The sequence below is a fragment of the Phoenix dactylifera genome, chromosome 11 (assembly GCF_051530095.1).
Source record: "Phoenix dactylifera cultivar Ajwa chromosome 11, Ajwa_hap1_PhDact_Kaust_v1.1, whole genome shotgun sequence".
NCBI lineage: Eukaryota > Viridiplantae > Streptophyta > Magnoliopsida > Arecales > Arecaceae > Phoenix > Phoenix dactylifera.
In genome coordinates, this window is record NC_143200.1 from 15,151,852 (window position 1) to 15,167,500 (window position 15,649).

Below are 15,649 nucleotides of genomic sequence, written 5' to 3' on the forward strand. Positions count from 1 at the left end.
GAACGAAAAACCAAGTTATCCATATAAGAGTATGGACAATCCAATGGTGGCCATATTTTCCATAAACTACAATATTCAAAAAGAGTCCAACGGTTGCTTTTCGCTATAGCTTCCACGAAGGACAACATGATGGTTTCCGATTGAAGTCCTTCGGTAAGGACTCGACCTCTTTATGTCCCGTGACAGTAGAAGACCCATGTTCTAAGGAAGAAGTAGCCTTGCCCTTGTCCTCCATGGTGCACGAAGACATGCTTTTCGATCCCACTGCTAACTCGACGAGCTTATAATGCAGCTCCACACCTTGGGTTGCTACCACTTTCGGCTCTGCCTCCATCCTTACTAGACTGATGGTCAACCTCTGATGGAACTCCTACGAGCCCAAGCTACAGCCTCTCCAAACTGGGGTGAAGGCAAATGGCAAAGTACTTGCCCCGGTACAGTATTAAAAGGTAAATCTCATTCCATTTATGAGCGAAGATACACTGCAGAAATCAAAGCGCCCAAGCTTTGATTAAAGGATGCGTCTCTAACCCCTAGCTAGGCTACATTCAATTATGGGATTCCTTAAGAGCCCTTACCTGCCCTGGCAGTATTTAGGATTATCACCTCACCAAAGTTCAAACCTTGCCGAGGAAAGGCGCATCGGATCCTAGCCATAGGTCAGCATGACGATGCGTGTAGCTTTCCAAGAAAACAACTAGATCCTGCCCCACGAAAACTACCGAGCAGGAACCACCATGTCATCAAGGTGAAACCTTGGCAACCATCTTGAGAAACGAAAGGCAACTGCCGAGCAAGAACCACCGCATTACTGAGGTGGAAATCTCGACAACCATCCTGAGAAATGAAGAGCAACTACCAAGCAGCCCGTACCTGACCGAGCAACCCTTCAAATGAAAAGCACATCGGTCAAAGCGATCCATCAAGTAAGCAAAAGGATGAGCAGACTTTTATTTCATTTATCAAAAAAAAGAAGAGAGGTACAAAACACTGGCTTACAACCGAGCTAACGCAAAAAGAAAAGAAGAACAAAAAGAGAGACCAACAATGGCAAATACAATCATTCGTCTCTCCTATCCTCTCCTTCTATTTCCTCTTCCTCTTCCTCTTCTTCTTCCTCGACCTCACTCCTTGATTTTCGAAGAAAGGCCTCCTCCTCCGAGCACTCACTTGAGAAAGTGACCAAGCTGAGATCGAGCTTAAGAGCCACCTTATGAATTCTTTCCTGGCAGACGGTAAACCCCTTCTTGAAGGAGGGTCTAGTGGCCTCCAGCATATCATTGCAAAACTCTTCAGAAGCCTTGAAATCTGCAAAAGCATGCTGGGTCTTCTCTTCGGCATGGGAGGCCTCCTCTTTTGCCCGAATGACCTCTTTAGTTGCGAGATTGGCCCTCTCTTCAGACTAGGCAACTCTATCCTCTCTCCAAGTAAATCTCTCTTCAACCTGAGAGGCCCGAAGCTTGGATGCAGCAACCGTGTCCCTCAAGCCGGCGATCTCTACGTTGGCCTCCTTTCTTGCTTAGGCCCTTTCCTCACTGATGGCCTGCTGCATCTTCTGCAACCAAACGACCATCTATCCCAACTCCATCTAGGAACTCTCAGCCCTGGAGCTGAAGAAGCGAGTTTATGCCTCGGCCTCCTCTTTTCTCTTCTTGGCCTCCGCTTGTTCCGCCACGGCACGGGCCTTGTTGCTCTGTCCCTCTCGGATGAGGCGGTTAGAGACCTCTAACCTCTGCTGATAGGAGTGAATGACCTCAATAAGTGCACAGGCGGCATACACTCCCTACATAAATAAAGAAAGGAGTGATTATTCAAAAACAACAAACGAATGGAAGAACTAGTTTGATTATCTCAATGATGGTGTGGTAGGCGAGTTGATCATGCTCTCCAATGGTCACCGCTGTAGCTCTTCCCATCACCGAAGAGCATGAACCCCTGGACCATCTTCCACTCTCTCGAGGATTGCCCTGGCACAGTACCTAGTTGGAAACCCTCACCGACTAGTTTGGTACAAAGGTCTCTGACTTTGTGCTCCAAGGAATTAGCTAAAGGGAAGATTTTGACGCCTGTGCACCCCCAGCCAGAGGGTTGAAGGCTGGCTTGGACACCTAGGCCGATAGCTTGGTGGTGATGCCACCAACGAAAGAATGTGGCCCCTCTATTAGACCAAAGAAAGACCGACAGCCTCTAGTGCAATTGGTGAAACTAGAGCAGCCACCGGAGCAGATGATGGTGCACTAATGAGGTGGGCAGTAAGCACCTCCACCTTCAATGATCCTTCTCCGATGGGCTCTTCCTCAATTCTGATGACTGGCCCCGAGGGTATACTCCTCTTACCTGAGGAAGAATTGCTCTCGTCGGATTTTCTCTTCCTCGAGGAACAGAAGAGTTTTTCTACGTTAAACTTCATGGCTGCAACAATGGGAGAGGAACAAGTTAGTCCTAGATTCAGATCAACAGATAAGAAGCTAAATAAGATGAGGAGATATACTGAAAAAAGAGGTGGACTCAAGCCGGCATCGACTAAGGTCGACTCTCGAAGTAGCTCAACCAAAGGTAGAGCCCTCATCAGACGAAACAGCTCAACAGACTTTTGTTCTTCATCCGATAAAAAGGAAAAGAGGCTAAAGGCCTGCCTCTTGGGTGTCCTCCACAAGGTTAGAAAATCCTAAGGAATTGTCGAGGACACGAAGAAATACAGATCTTTCCACCCATGGATGGATGAAGGGCCAGGAGGAAAGACGTAATAACTCTTCCTACAAGAGAGGTACCACCACTACTTATTATGAGGATGGACCTTCACTTAAAAGAAGGCCCAAAATATCCTTGACGTAAGGGTGATACCTTGAAGTCGAACAAAACAGAGAAAGCCCACAATCATCCTCCAAGCATTTGAGACAACTGTGGGGGGACAAGTTGGTATTGGGCCAACAGATTGGTAATAACCGACGGAATCAGGAGACTTAGCTCCGCTTTCAGGAACTCTTAAGACAGGGCTATCCAGTACTCCCTGGGTGAAGTCACCCGATCCGAAGGACTGGAGTGGTCAAGAAAAAAATTCTTGAAAATGGAAAATACTATCTAGATCCGATCGAGGTCGGATTCCCCCAGAAGGCTTATCTCAGTATTCGGACCTAAAGATACCTCAGGAAGAACTTCCCCCGAAACCACAGATACCTCCAGCGGATGGGTCCATGAGTATCCTCTAAACAAAACAGAAGAAGATGAGAAGAAGAAAACAATAAGGGAGAAAAAGAAGAACAACTCGCCAAAAAATAAAGACAAGATTCTGGTCGGGACAAAGAAGGAGAACCTTTAAATGGAAGCGCACAAGTCACGTCCTGCGACTTCACACCTCCTCCCTCTCTAAGTTCTGGAGAGAAAAAGAATGAGGTGAATGGGCTATGATTGTAGCCTTTCCTATTTATCAAGGGTTTGAGTGACCCCTTCTGGGGCGACGCTTCACCTAGCCTTAGACGTGTCTCTTGGGCGTTCGCCCCACGACGGCCCATTCGGATCGCCGCCGAAACCTAGATGCCTATTAAAATCATGGACGCCTTAACCAAGATTGCGGCGCTTCGGTAAGGACAACAAGGCCACATCCTTCCTAAATGCTGGATTTTAAAAGTCTCCATTTTTCTAATGAAAAGGCACCATGCATCCTCCTTGGTGATCTTCATTAATGCGACCCTTATGGAAAAACTACTTTCGTAGCCCACGTAGGATAGGTTGGCTCGATTGCAGAAGTGGGGGGCAAATGATATGCCTCCAAAATGGCTATAACTCACCAGAAGGTCCAACCAATTAAAACATGCTATGACACAAACACGTGATGGATCGAGAGCTGTCATTGGGAGGGCCCAGTGCTATACCGCCGAGCTCACAAATCAGGAGATTTCCACAGTTAGCCACATCCTAACTGGGAGACCCAGTGATCATCAAGATCCCACCGATATGACAGGCAGTACGTCATCCATGTGCGAAGTATTCACACCTAATGTTTTAGTCGTACTCAAGCTAGTCATTTCTCGTTGACTCACATGCCCTAATTCTTTAATAGTAGGTAGGCTCTTCCACCGGATATACACAAAAAATGTGAGGCAGAGGAGGTAAGTTAGCAAGAGAACACTCTCATGACTGAGAAACAACCTCCTCCTATTCTCTGATAACCACACTGATTTAGGCATTGAAGTATTTTCTGCCGAATACATTCCAGCTAGAGGATTTTTTTTGCTTTGTATTGCTTTAGGTCGGAGTACCGCCATCTAACAAGGAGCTTGGCTGCAGCGACCGAGTGCTGCTCGCCTCCTCCAATGCCGACTTGAGCAGCTGACAGCCGACCAATGAGTTCTCCAACATTATCGTACTTTTTGCCATGGTATCTAGGGCTCGGTTTTTAGCGGAAACACCATCCAATCTAGTTTGGAGATGACTCTTTTGTTTTTTTTCTTAGCTTCTCTTTTACTGTTATGAAGTTGTTTTTGTCATTTTCTATTTGGATTTTTCTGATTACGGATGATTTTTTCATAAGAGAGAGAGAGAGAACAAAATGGTTAACTTGTGAATATGTTTTCAGAGAATAGGACCACCACCAACAGAAGCAATTTCTTGTCCAAATAAGATTCTCAAATTTGGAGAGGGTATGAAAAATGTTTAAACAAAGCTTTACATCCCAATAATTATATATATATATATATATAAACTTGAACTTACGGTAAGGCATCCGTTCCTTTGGACGAGCTCCACCCACGCACTCTCCTCTCTCTCTTTCTCTGCTTATCACAAATAAAAACACCAAAATAATGCTCACATAATTTGCGAGAATAAACGCAATAGCGCTAAAATATATTGCTACTCCCGGTCAAATGAAGATTGTCTTATAGTAAACAACAATGAAAGAAAATAAACAGAAAATTCTAAAGAGTAAATACTAAGTGCTTGAAAATAAACGCTAAACTGCTAGGATTAAATACCAACTATGCAGAAATAATTATTAAGATGTCTACGATAAATACCAACTTTCCACGACTCCATGGAAATAAATACAAATGTTGTAGAAATAAACATTGAAGGATTTAGTTTTCGGGTGAGGAGAGAAGGCGGTGTCACATCCCATCTTATTAAAGATGAATATTGTACCTAAGAGAGGAGAAACAAGGCATTCGTATTGTCCCATCCTATTAATGCCCTACTTTGTTTTTTATTTCTTTTTTGGATTTAGTAATGGAGGGGCTGCCATTAGTGGGTGGTTTCGAGGTTTCAAGATCCACGCTAATCCAATGATAGTAGAGGCAAGCAGATCTGAACTCGGCTATAATCAAGTATAGCCTAATCTAGCGCTCTCTCTCTCTCTGTCTCTCTCTCTCTCTATATATATATATATCATATTTGAGTTGAAATATGGACAACTAATTTATCAGTATATAAAATACCCAACTTATTCTTGAAAAAGAATTCTACACCAGGTTTCGGTCTCTGATTTTGGAAGTGATTAACAACCTATGAGTTTTTTGTGACCGTGTAATAATCAACATACTTAATTTTGGTGTACTATTATGACGCACAAAAAGTATCTAAACAATTTTTTCCCCCTTCTCGAGAATAAGGAAGCGGAGGACCCCTATAATTAGACCATCTTCCTTTCCCTCCACCTGACAGTGCATTTAACTGCATAATAGATAACACTAAAATGAGAGGCAATTAGTACCTGTTCTTTACCTTCGGATCCAAATCCAGTTTGTATCTATTAACACCTTCCAAGGCGAGGAATTGCATGGCAAATATACAATAGTACATTCTTTCCACATTTTCCTTGGACTACAAACTAATCATATATGATGCAATTATAAAACTGGGAAAAGAGCTCTCATGCGCATGCACATCCGTTCAACAATTAGGCTTGCTCTACAGCTAACAAGGGAGGTAATAACAACACTGGTAGTGACATCTGGATTGTCATTAGGATCCTGTGTGCTCCACAGATGCAGGCCCTACATCTGATGGGTGTCCAACTCTGTCATAGGCCTCTTGATGGGTATCCAACACTGACATGGGCTGCTACAATAAGAACTAAACAATAGGCTCTTCTATTCTGAGGCATGCAAGACTGAATGCACCCCAGATATTATTGTTCGCTAAGCATGCATAGGTCTGTGAGAGATCCAAGTGGTGGGCCTCCCATCTCTACAGTATTATTTATTTATTTTTTGTATAGTATGAAGACTCTGGTTTGTAGCATATTCAGACCAAAAAGAAAGTCTTACATTTTTAATCTTCTGAATTGTTGTTAGTAGGAAACTATCTGATCTGATAATATTGAGAACAAAATTAATATTTCTCTAATTATTAGTTTCAATTAAAATGTTAGGCTGAATTTAAATGTTTCTAATTTCATGATCTTGTTTTTGGAGACTCAAGACACAGATTTCATCATTTCCTCTATTCATCCATTTCTGATTTAAAATTTTGGAGACTTGAGACTTATTAGAAGGTATTTGGATGTTATAAGAAAAGGTCGAAGAGATAGAAAAACAAAAGGTGATAAGGAGCGAAAACATGAAATTGGAATATTCTACTGAAACTAATTGTTTTTTATGAGCATATACTTGTACTAGAAAGTTTGGATATTTTTATAAAAAAAAATTGTACACAACTAAATCCCAAGTATTATAAAGCCAATTTGTAATTTAAAAAGCTTGTTAAACCAAGAGATATCATGATTTTATTGTTTACCAAAAGCGATTGTTCCTGTATTTGGGTAAATCATGTGGTAGTAACCATTACCCACAATGCACTGTCCACCATCTTAGGATAAACTATCAATACTTCACATCAAATTCTTTGGCACTACTTCCATGTAGGTTTTCTTAGATCTTTCTCTCTCCCCTCATCCATTAACACCATTAACACAATTCCACATCCCTTTCTTTACAATGCCTTATCTGCTTTCATTATGCATGCTTAGACCATCTCAACCAATTAACAGTAAAAGGTAACTCTGGTGAATCATTTCTTATAACTCATTTAGATTGTGCTATGCACAGGATGCCATCTCATGTGCACCCAAATGCCCAACATTCTCGTTTGGTTCCATTAGATGCAAGTTAGAACAGGGACATGGGGAACCAAACCGAGCTACTTTTCAGCAACGCCTCAAGCTTAGCAGACAAATCAATGGGAACCCACAGGGTTAATGGACGTGCGATGCTGGCCAAATGCATGGCAAAGTATGGCACGTAATTTGAGACAAAATGACAACGTTCTCAACTTCTCACCATTATCATGAATTCAGTAGAGGCTGGTGGCCCAAAGCCGAAGCGTTCCATAATAATTACTGATAAGAGAACATAATCATATGTACTTAGGAAATGCCATGGGCTTGGTTTCCCATCAATTACTTCCTCTGCTCCTCAGGCAGTAATGGAGAAAATAAAAGCAGATATGTAGGTGACATACTTATAAAAGTTGAACAATTCCCGAAGGAAAGATGGTGATCTTTGTGGCTGGCAATGACATGGTAACTATGCATTTGATGATGAAAGTATTCAAGAGCCTTTAGCTGTACCATGCAAGTTGCATCTAGTGAAATATATCTGCCTTAAAAAGAAAAGAAGAGAAAAACTATGCATTAGAATTACTCTTAAACATGAATTATCTCTATCATTCTACAGAGATTGCTCTTAGTCTGAAGACCCCTTAATCTATCTCTCAATTTGACCATTTAATGTTTCTTGTATATAAGAACCAACAGGAGAGCATGAATGCGTGATAATCATATCTCCATCCTCTGTATTTATATATACTATTGTATAATCTGAACATGAGAGGGCATGAATGTGAAATATATTCCTATCCAACCCTTTGGAGGAGCTTCCATTGAAGGTGATTTCTTTCTTCCCTCGTAGGCACTGCGCTTGGACAATATATGTTATAGAATATCCTAAAAATAGGTTGATGTTCATTAATCGGATTTTTCAGGGAACCTCTTTTGATAGAATGATGTGCATTGATGGGATTTTTCACTGAAACATTTTTGATAGGATATGAAATGTGGAATGGGCTTGTATGTTTCCTGACATGAAAAATTTTGTTTGCTTAAGTTTTTAAGTCATGTTGTCAACCTTGATCCGATTGTTTCTACAGTTAGACTATTGCGTTGTAACAAGAGAGTTGATATAAGGCATGCAAAATTATTCAAAAAAGGGTCCAAAAGATATATGTAGTATATGTGTGTATGCATGGATGGAGAGAGAGAGAGAGAGAGAGAGAGAGAGAGAGAGAGAGATTTGGAGTGAATCTCCACTCAGATCTAGTTAGGTTTAGATTGAACAATGAGCACTACAGGAAAACCAACCTATCCCGACGCATTTTTCGACCTTTAGCGACGCTTATAAGCGTCGGCTAAAGTTCAGCCGACGCTTCTAAAAGCGTCACCATGAGCGTGTGTGTGTAGTCCAAAGAATGCTTATTCCTTGGAGAGAGCGGGTAGAGAGAGAGAGAGAGCGGATGCGCCAAAGTCCGCGCTACCTAGGGAGTCTTTGAGGTATTTTAACAAACAGGAGTGGGGGAGGGGGTCATGGCCGACCTTGGGGGCGGTGCGACAATGCCGGCCCCGGGGAAGGCCGAGGGACCTAGAGTCTCTGTTCCTGGGGGTGGTGCGAAGGGTCGCTCTTGGGTTGAGGTGGCGAAGGGTGAGTCGAGGAGGCAAACTTGGACGTGTCATCGGTCCTCTCCGACGGAATTGGAGATGCTGCAGAGGAAGTTTACGGAGGTGGTGGTGGTACCCGAGGAGGAACTGGAGGGGAATCGGGCGGAGTGGCGGTGCACGACGGTCCTAGTGCGAAGCCTGGGGAGAAGCGTCCCGGCGGAGTGGGTAGCAAGGGAGATCAAGCGGGCGGGGCGGCTGAACTATGAGGTGGAGTGCTTTACGCTTATGGACGGCGTCATCGCCGTCCGGTTTGCTAATGAAGATGACCGGGAAGCCGCTATGTCGAGTGGCCCGTGGATGGTTGCCGGACAGATTCTGGCTATGGACCGGTGGCGTCCCAACTTCATCCCCGGGGAGGAGGGTGTGGGAAGAGTAGTAGCTTGGCTCCGGTTGCCGCGATTGCCATTAGACTACTGGAAGAAGCCCACTATTTTTCGAATAGCATCCAGTGCCGGGATCCCACTGGCGTTGGACGGAGTCACTGAGCAGGGGCGACGGTACGGCTTTGCCAGGGTTAAGATTGCACTGGACTGTTCCGTCCCACTCAAGCCGGGTATTCTGGTGAGGGGTTGCTCGGAGGGGGCAGGGGAGCCTTTTTGGCAGAGCTTCATTTACGAAAATCTGCCGGTTCCCTGTTCTCGGTGTGGTCGGATCGGGCATGGGGCGGCGGAGTGTCCCTTCCACTTGCCAATCCGTGGGGCGGCGGAGATGGGGGAGTCCCGGGGGAAAGGCAAGGTTGTGGAAGGGACGGATCACCCGGAGAGCTCGAATCAGAAGGACGGGGATGGTGCTGCGCCGGAGGATCTGCCGGTCTTTGGACCGTGGATGGTCACAAGCTTCTCTCGATATCCTCGGGCAGCCGTGACGAAGGCCCGGGGAAAGGAGAAAGGTGAGTCCGGGGCTAGGGGGACCTCAGGGTCGTGTTCTCCCCGTCCCGGCAAGAAGCCGTCCGAGCACAAAACGGGAGATGAGGCCTCCCCGATCGACGCCGAGGGGTGGCAAAAACCCACCAAGCTCGCTCGACGAAGGACGCCGGAGAAGGATGTCTCGGCAGCCGGTGCGGGTGTGAGCAAGGCCGGACCGAGCCAGCTCGTCCAGGGAGCGGAAGCGGGGGCTGAGTCGGGCCTAGAGCTGAGTTCGGATTCGGACGGCGCTGATCCGAGTCGGGTCGTAGGCGAGGAAGGGGGTGAACCTGGAAGCGGACCCAACCGGGGTGGGGTCAGACCTGAACCCACGGCGCGTCCTGATGAGCTGGGAGTGAGCCCAAGGAAGCGAAGTAGGAGTCCTTGCAGACCCAAGGGCTCGATGCGTCACTTCTCTCCTGCGGGGGGGTTATCTCTAACCGGGAAGGATCGGATGGGTGGTCACCGGAGGAGTAGGAGTTCCCCTCCACACCACTCGGCGGCTTGTAGTCGCCCCCCCCGGGCGGGGCGGGAGCCCAAGGGTGCCGGAGGCTTGTTCAGGTTTGGGGAGGTGGCACCCGCAGGGAAGCACAGGTACAGGTCCGTGTCTGTGGCGGCAAGTCGATCCGGCTTGGGGGAGTCATCGTCGGCAACTCTGTCCGGTAAGGTGGGGCCAATGGAAGCGTCCGCAGGGAAGGAGGTTGTCGCTGGTTCCGGGGCGAGCAGAGTGGGGGCTGATCCTCAAGGTAGCCACAAGGTTCTAGCGGTGCCGGATCCGTGCCATATGGCACGGCTGTACAGTGAAGGGGAAATCTCAGAGGAATGTGCCAGGGATGCTGTGGAGGCTGGGGACGCCGGGATCGAGGCTGACAGTGGGCAACGGAGTGTCATTGATCGTGTGGTGTCCTCCTGTTTGAGGCGTGTGAATCAGTCTGAATGTGCTGATGAACATCTTCAGGTCGTGAGCCAGCTGAAGGCAGCAGCGAAGAGGGAGCTCTCGGGAGATGTGGCTTGTGTTAGGACCACGGAGGAGACGGTGTTTCATGATTGCAACCCCGGGGTAGTGGGTTGTGATACCCCCATGGGTGATCAATGAAAGTCCTCCTATGGAATTGTCGGGGTGCGGGGAAGCCCTCTTTTGCCCCGGCTTTTCGCAGGACAGTGCAGCAGCATTGTCCAGACATTTGTGTATTGTTTGAGACCCGCTTGTCAGGGAGGAGCCTAAAGAAGGCCAGAAGTGCGATTCCCAGATCGTGGGGTTTTTATGCAGTGGAGTCTCGCGGGCTATCAGGGGGCATTATTGTCACTTGGAAGCAGGGATCTTTCAGATTGGACATATTTCATGTTTGTGAACAAGAGGTTATCATGGTGATCTCGGAGGGTGCTAACTCACCTTGGGTCCTTGCAGCGGTGTATGCTAGCACTGATTTCAGGGAGAGACGGAGGCTATGGGAGGAAGCATCGCAGGTGATCTGTCAGGGTTATCCTTTGTTGATTGCTGGTGACTTCAATTGTATAGTTGATCCCCAGGAGAAGATGGGGGGTAAGCCGTTCTCTTATGAGCGGAAGGTGAAGGAGTTTCAGGACTTTTTGTCTGTTAATGGATTGATGGATCTGGGGTTTGCAGGTCCTAGATTTACATGGTGCAACAATCAGCAGGGTGTTGCCAGAGTTTGGGAGAGACTGGACAGGGCCTGTGCGACAGCGGGGTGGATCCAGAGGTTCCCGGATCATCGAGTGAGGCACTTACCCAGGATTGCATCTGATCATTGCCCTTTATTGGTGAGTACTGATGTATATACTCCGGTGCATCCCCCATTCAGATTCGAGAAGTTGTGGCTCTGCTATCCGAGATCATGGGAGATGGTGAGGGAGGCCTGGAGCATCCCTGTTAGGGGTGACCCCATGTATCGGGTTTCACGTAGATTGGAGCTGGCGAGGAGGCGTCTGAGGAGGTGGAACAGGGAGGAAGTGGGGAATATTTTCAGTAGGATTGAGGAGTCAGAGGTGGCCATTGCTAGATTACAGGCTCAGGAGGTTCGAGGAGGGGGGCTTCTGGATGCAGAGGTAGGGGAGCTCAGATCCTTATTGGCGTTGCATGATGCCCTCCTTAGGCAGCAGGAGATATTCTGGAGACAGAAGGCGAGGGTTCAGTGGATCATGGAGGGGGACAGAAACACCAGATTTTTCCACCAGGCGACAGTGATTAGGAGGCATCAGAATCGGATCAGAGCTATCAGAGGTGAGGATGGGCAGGTGTCGGAGGATCCGGATGTGATCCAGAGGATTCTGGTGAGTTTCTTTAGGGCCAGGTGGACAGAGCATTCGGCAGGTGCGAGTCTAGCTGATAGTCCGATGCCAGGGGATGGGGTTACGGAGGAGGAGACTTCAGCTTTGATCAGGCCGGTGTCGGAGAGGGAGATTAGGGAGGCGGTGTGGTCCCTCGGGGGGGACAAGGCCCCGGGGCCGGATGGATTCCCACCGGTTTTCTTTCAGAGATATTGGACGATAGTTGGTCGTGATGTGACGGAGGCTATTCAGCAGTTTTTCAGTTCAGCAGTGATGGCGCATGAGTGGCAGCAGACTTTCATTACCCTGATACCGAAGCGGTCGGACGCTTCGGAGCCGAGTCACTTTCGTCCGATTAGCCTTTGTACGACTCTGTACAAGGTCACGACGAAGATTCTTGCTGTTAGGCTGAGGGGTGTTCTTTCTAGGCTCATTAGCCCAGAGCAGGGGGCTTTCTTGGAGGGGCGGAGTATATCTGATAATGTACTCATCGCCCAGGAGTTTATGTATGATCTTGGGAGGGCGCCAATGAGAAGAAGCTTGATGGGGATCAAGCTTGACATGGAGAGGGCCTATGACAGGATGAGGTGGGATTTTGTGCAGCAGTCATTGCAGGGATTTGGGTTTCATGAGATATGGATCAGGTGGGTCATGGGCTGCATTAGAGCTCCTTCCTTTGCTATTTTGGTGAACGGTACGCCGTCGGGGTTTTTTGAGTCATCAGGTGGGCTGCGCCAGGGGTGCCCTCTTTCCCCATTGTTGTTCATTATCTGTGCGGATGCGCTGTCTCGATCTCTCCGGCAGGCGGTGGCTAGTCAGGAGTTGGAGGTTTACAGACCGGTGGCGGGGGCCTTTGCGATCTCTCACTTGCTCTTCGCTGATGATTGCTTGCTTTTAGCCAGGTCGTCTAGGCAGGGGGCTCGGGTGATCAGTCAGGCCCTTCGGGATTATTGTGCTGTGTCGGGTCAGCAGGTCAACTTGGCCAAATCGTCCGTTATGTTTAGCCCGAAGACTAGAGTGGCGGTGAAGCAGTCCATACTGGAGATCCTGGGGGTGGGTGAGCAGGCGGGTACGATGACATACTTGGGGATTCCGCTTTGCGGACGTCGGTTGAGGGCTGGGGACTGTACCTCTCTTGAGCTCAGTATCAGACGCAGGTTAGAGGGGTGGCAGATACATTCACTTTCCATGATGGGTAGGATCACCTTGGTTCGCTCAGTCCTTACATCAGTTCCCATCTACCTATTGTCCCATGCCATGATCCCGGTGACAGTTCTGAGATCTCTTGAGCAGCTTTTCAGAGAGTTTATCTGGGGGAGGAGCAGTGGCAGAGGCGGTATCCATTTGCTGGCATGGGAGGTTGTATGCCAGCCGACCAGAGATGGTGGTCTGGGGGTGCAGTCCTTGGTGGCGAGGAGGGAGGCCCTGGCGGCGAGGCATGTTGCTAGGTTTGTGTTGGAGCCCGAGTGCATGTGGTCCTCTTTGATGAGGGCCAAGTATGGAGGGTTGGGACTTGGGGTGCGACCTGGGCGTCACCACTCTCCGGTCTGGAGGGAGGTGTGTGTCAGGGCTATGGTGGTGCTACCGGAGATCAGATGGGCCATCGGGGACGGTCGTTCTATTGATGTGTTGGAGGATAGTTGGGTGACCGAGTGGCCGATTTGCCGCCTGCCGACATTGGTGGACTCGGCGAGGTTATCAGGGCGCAGGGTCAGTGATCTACTGGACTCGGAGGGGGGCTGTTGGAGGACGGGGCTGATTCGGGAGGCATTTGGAGAGCACTTGGCGGAGTTGGTTCTGTCTTTGCCAGTCCCCGCGGGGGGCGAATCTGATAGATTGGTGTGGAGGGCGACGGGACGGTCGCGAGTGCGGGTCAGAGATCTTCTCGTTCTGTTCAGTAGAGAGCCAGGCCGACAGATTGCGGGTGGTTGGATATGGAGGCTACGGATTCATCCCCGAGTGGCACTCTTCATCTGGAAGGTGGCTTGGGGATGCCTTCCGACCAGGAGTCTATTGGTCCGGCGCGGTATGCGAGTACCTCAGCATTGCGAGGTATGTGGTGATAGTGAGGAGACCATCGAGCATGTCCTTCTGTCGTGCCCCAGGGCCTATGAGATATGGCGGAGGTCATCGGTTCCACTACCTGTCTCGGTGGCTTCAGCTCAGGACCTGTTGCAGCTATTGAGAGATTCCATGAGGTGTCCTAGATCTGTTGAGGATGGGATTCTTAGGGCGTACCTGTCCTACCATATTTGGTTGGACAGGAACGCTAGTATTTTCGAGGGGAGGCGATCGCCTCCGTGGATGGTGGTAGACAGAGCAGAGCGTCATGCGAGAGAGATTATCGCGACTTCTGCTGTGATTTCCTCTGGGATAGACAGGGACACCTGGGGTACTCTCGCTATTTCAGCGCCACGTTTTGCCCTTGTTTCTTGGGTACCCCCACCCCCAGGCTATCTCAAGGTAAATTTCGACGGGAGCAGGTCAGCGGATGGCGTGACTGGAGGGATTAGCTTTGTGATCAGAGACCATCATGGGAGGATGATTGTTGCAGGTGGGCGCCGGACTTCTGGGCTCACTGTTGTTGGGGCAGAGCTGCGAGCTGCCAGGGAGGGGTTATCTTATGCTAGGCAGGTGCTTGGTGTGGAGCGGATGTTTCTTGAGGGAGACTCTGCGGTGGTGGTTGACTGGATCCGGAGGGTGGACAGGTATGGTGATGGTCACCCCCTGATCCGGGAGACTCGCAGGATGGCTCAGACGATGGGCGGCTTTCAGGCTATTCATGTGTTTAGGGAGGCGAACAGGGCTGCAGATTGGGTTGCCTCTTACGTCGCCCGGCACTCCGGGTACTTTGTGTGGACGTTGGATTCAGATGTCCCCTCTGCTTTGTTGTCTTTACTTTCACGCGATTTAGATGGGTGTACTCAGGTTAGACTTATATGAATGAGTAACCGCTTTTTACCAAAAAAAAAAAAAAAAAAAAAGGCGTCACCAAAGCGTTGGTGATACCTGCGTGGAAAAAGTTTTTTCCGACGCTTTGGGAAAGCGTTGTGAAAGGTAGGTTTTTAGCGACGCTTAAAAGCGTCGCTAAAAGCTTCAAAGCCGACGCTTATAAGCGTCGGCTTTAGCCTTCAATTATTAAAAAAAAATTATTTTCTTCACTGGGGACCGAGTGTAGGCGAGAGGGAAGACCACCAGATTGAGTAGCGAAAAAATGCCCTGAAATGGAATCAGGAATTCTAGACTTTATCGAAAGCAAGAAGAGGAATTAAAGAAAAAGAAACAAATAGAATCTAATACTTACATAAGAGTTGTCCTGCAGCCGGAATTGAAGCTCGTCATTCTCCTTGGCTAATTCATCGCAAGACTCCATGGCTCTCTCAAGATCCCGTTCATACAGAGAGCACTCCTTCTCCAATTTGGCGCAGTGATTCACCAAATCAGCATATCCCGACGCCACCATCTCCTGCTCCTCGATGCACCTCCTCAACCCCTGGGCATTCATGGTCGCCTCTGCCTACCCACATCAAAATCAAAACTTCCCCATAAAAAACCAAACCCTAGAAACCCAGGAACAAGAAGAAGCCGCAAAAGATCAAAGAACCTGCACCTTATATTGCTCTACACGCTTCTCAGCCTCCTTGAGGCGCTCCTCAAGGACGAAGATTTGATCTTGGAGGCGGCGGCAGGCGTCTTTGGAAGCAAGGACCTTGAGGCGGAGGTTCTTGTCAGAGATTGGGAGGCCGAGCGA

General features: G+C 48.3%; 1 protein-coding gene across 1 annotated transcript in view; it reads right to left on the reverse strand.

Moving 5' to 3' along the window:
- Positions 1-15,036: 15,036 nt before the first annotated feature.
- LOC149751633 (uncharacterized) overlaps positions 15,037-15,649 on the reverse strand; it is a 10,094-nt gene continuing 9,481 nt past the window's right edge. The window contains exons 3-5 of the mRNA XM_089926397.1: positions 15,509-15,649; positions 15,203-15,415; positions 15,037-15,117 (exon numbers count right to left, since the gene is read on the reverse strand). The exon at positions 15,509-15,649 is cut by the window's right edge and continues 35 nt beyond it. Coding sequence (XP_089782523.1) covers positions 15,037-15,117; positions 15,203-15,415; positions 15,509-15,649 — 435 coding nt within the window. The remainder of the gene's footprint in view (positions 15,118-15,202; positions 15,416-15,508) is intronic.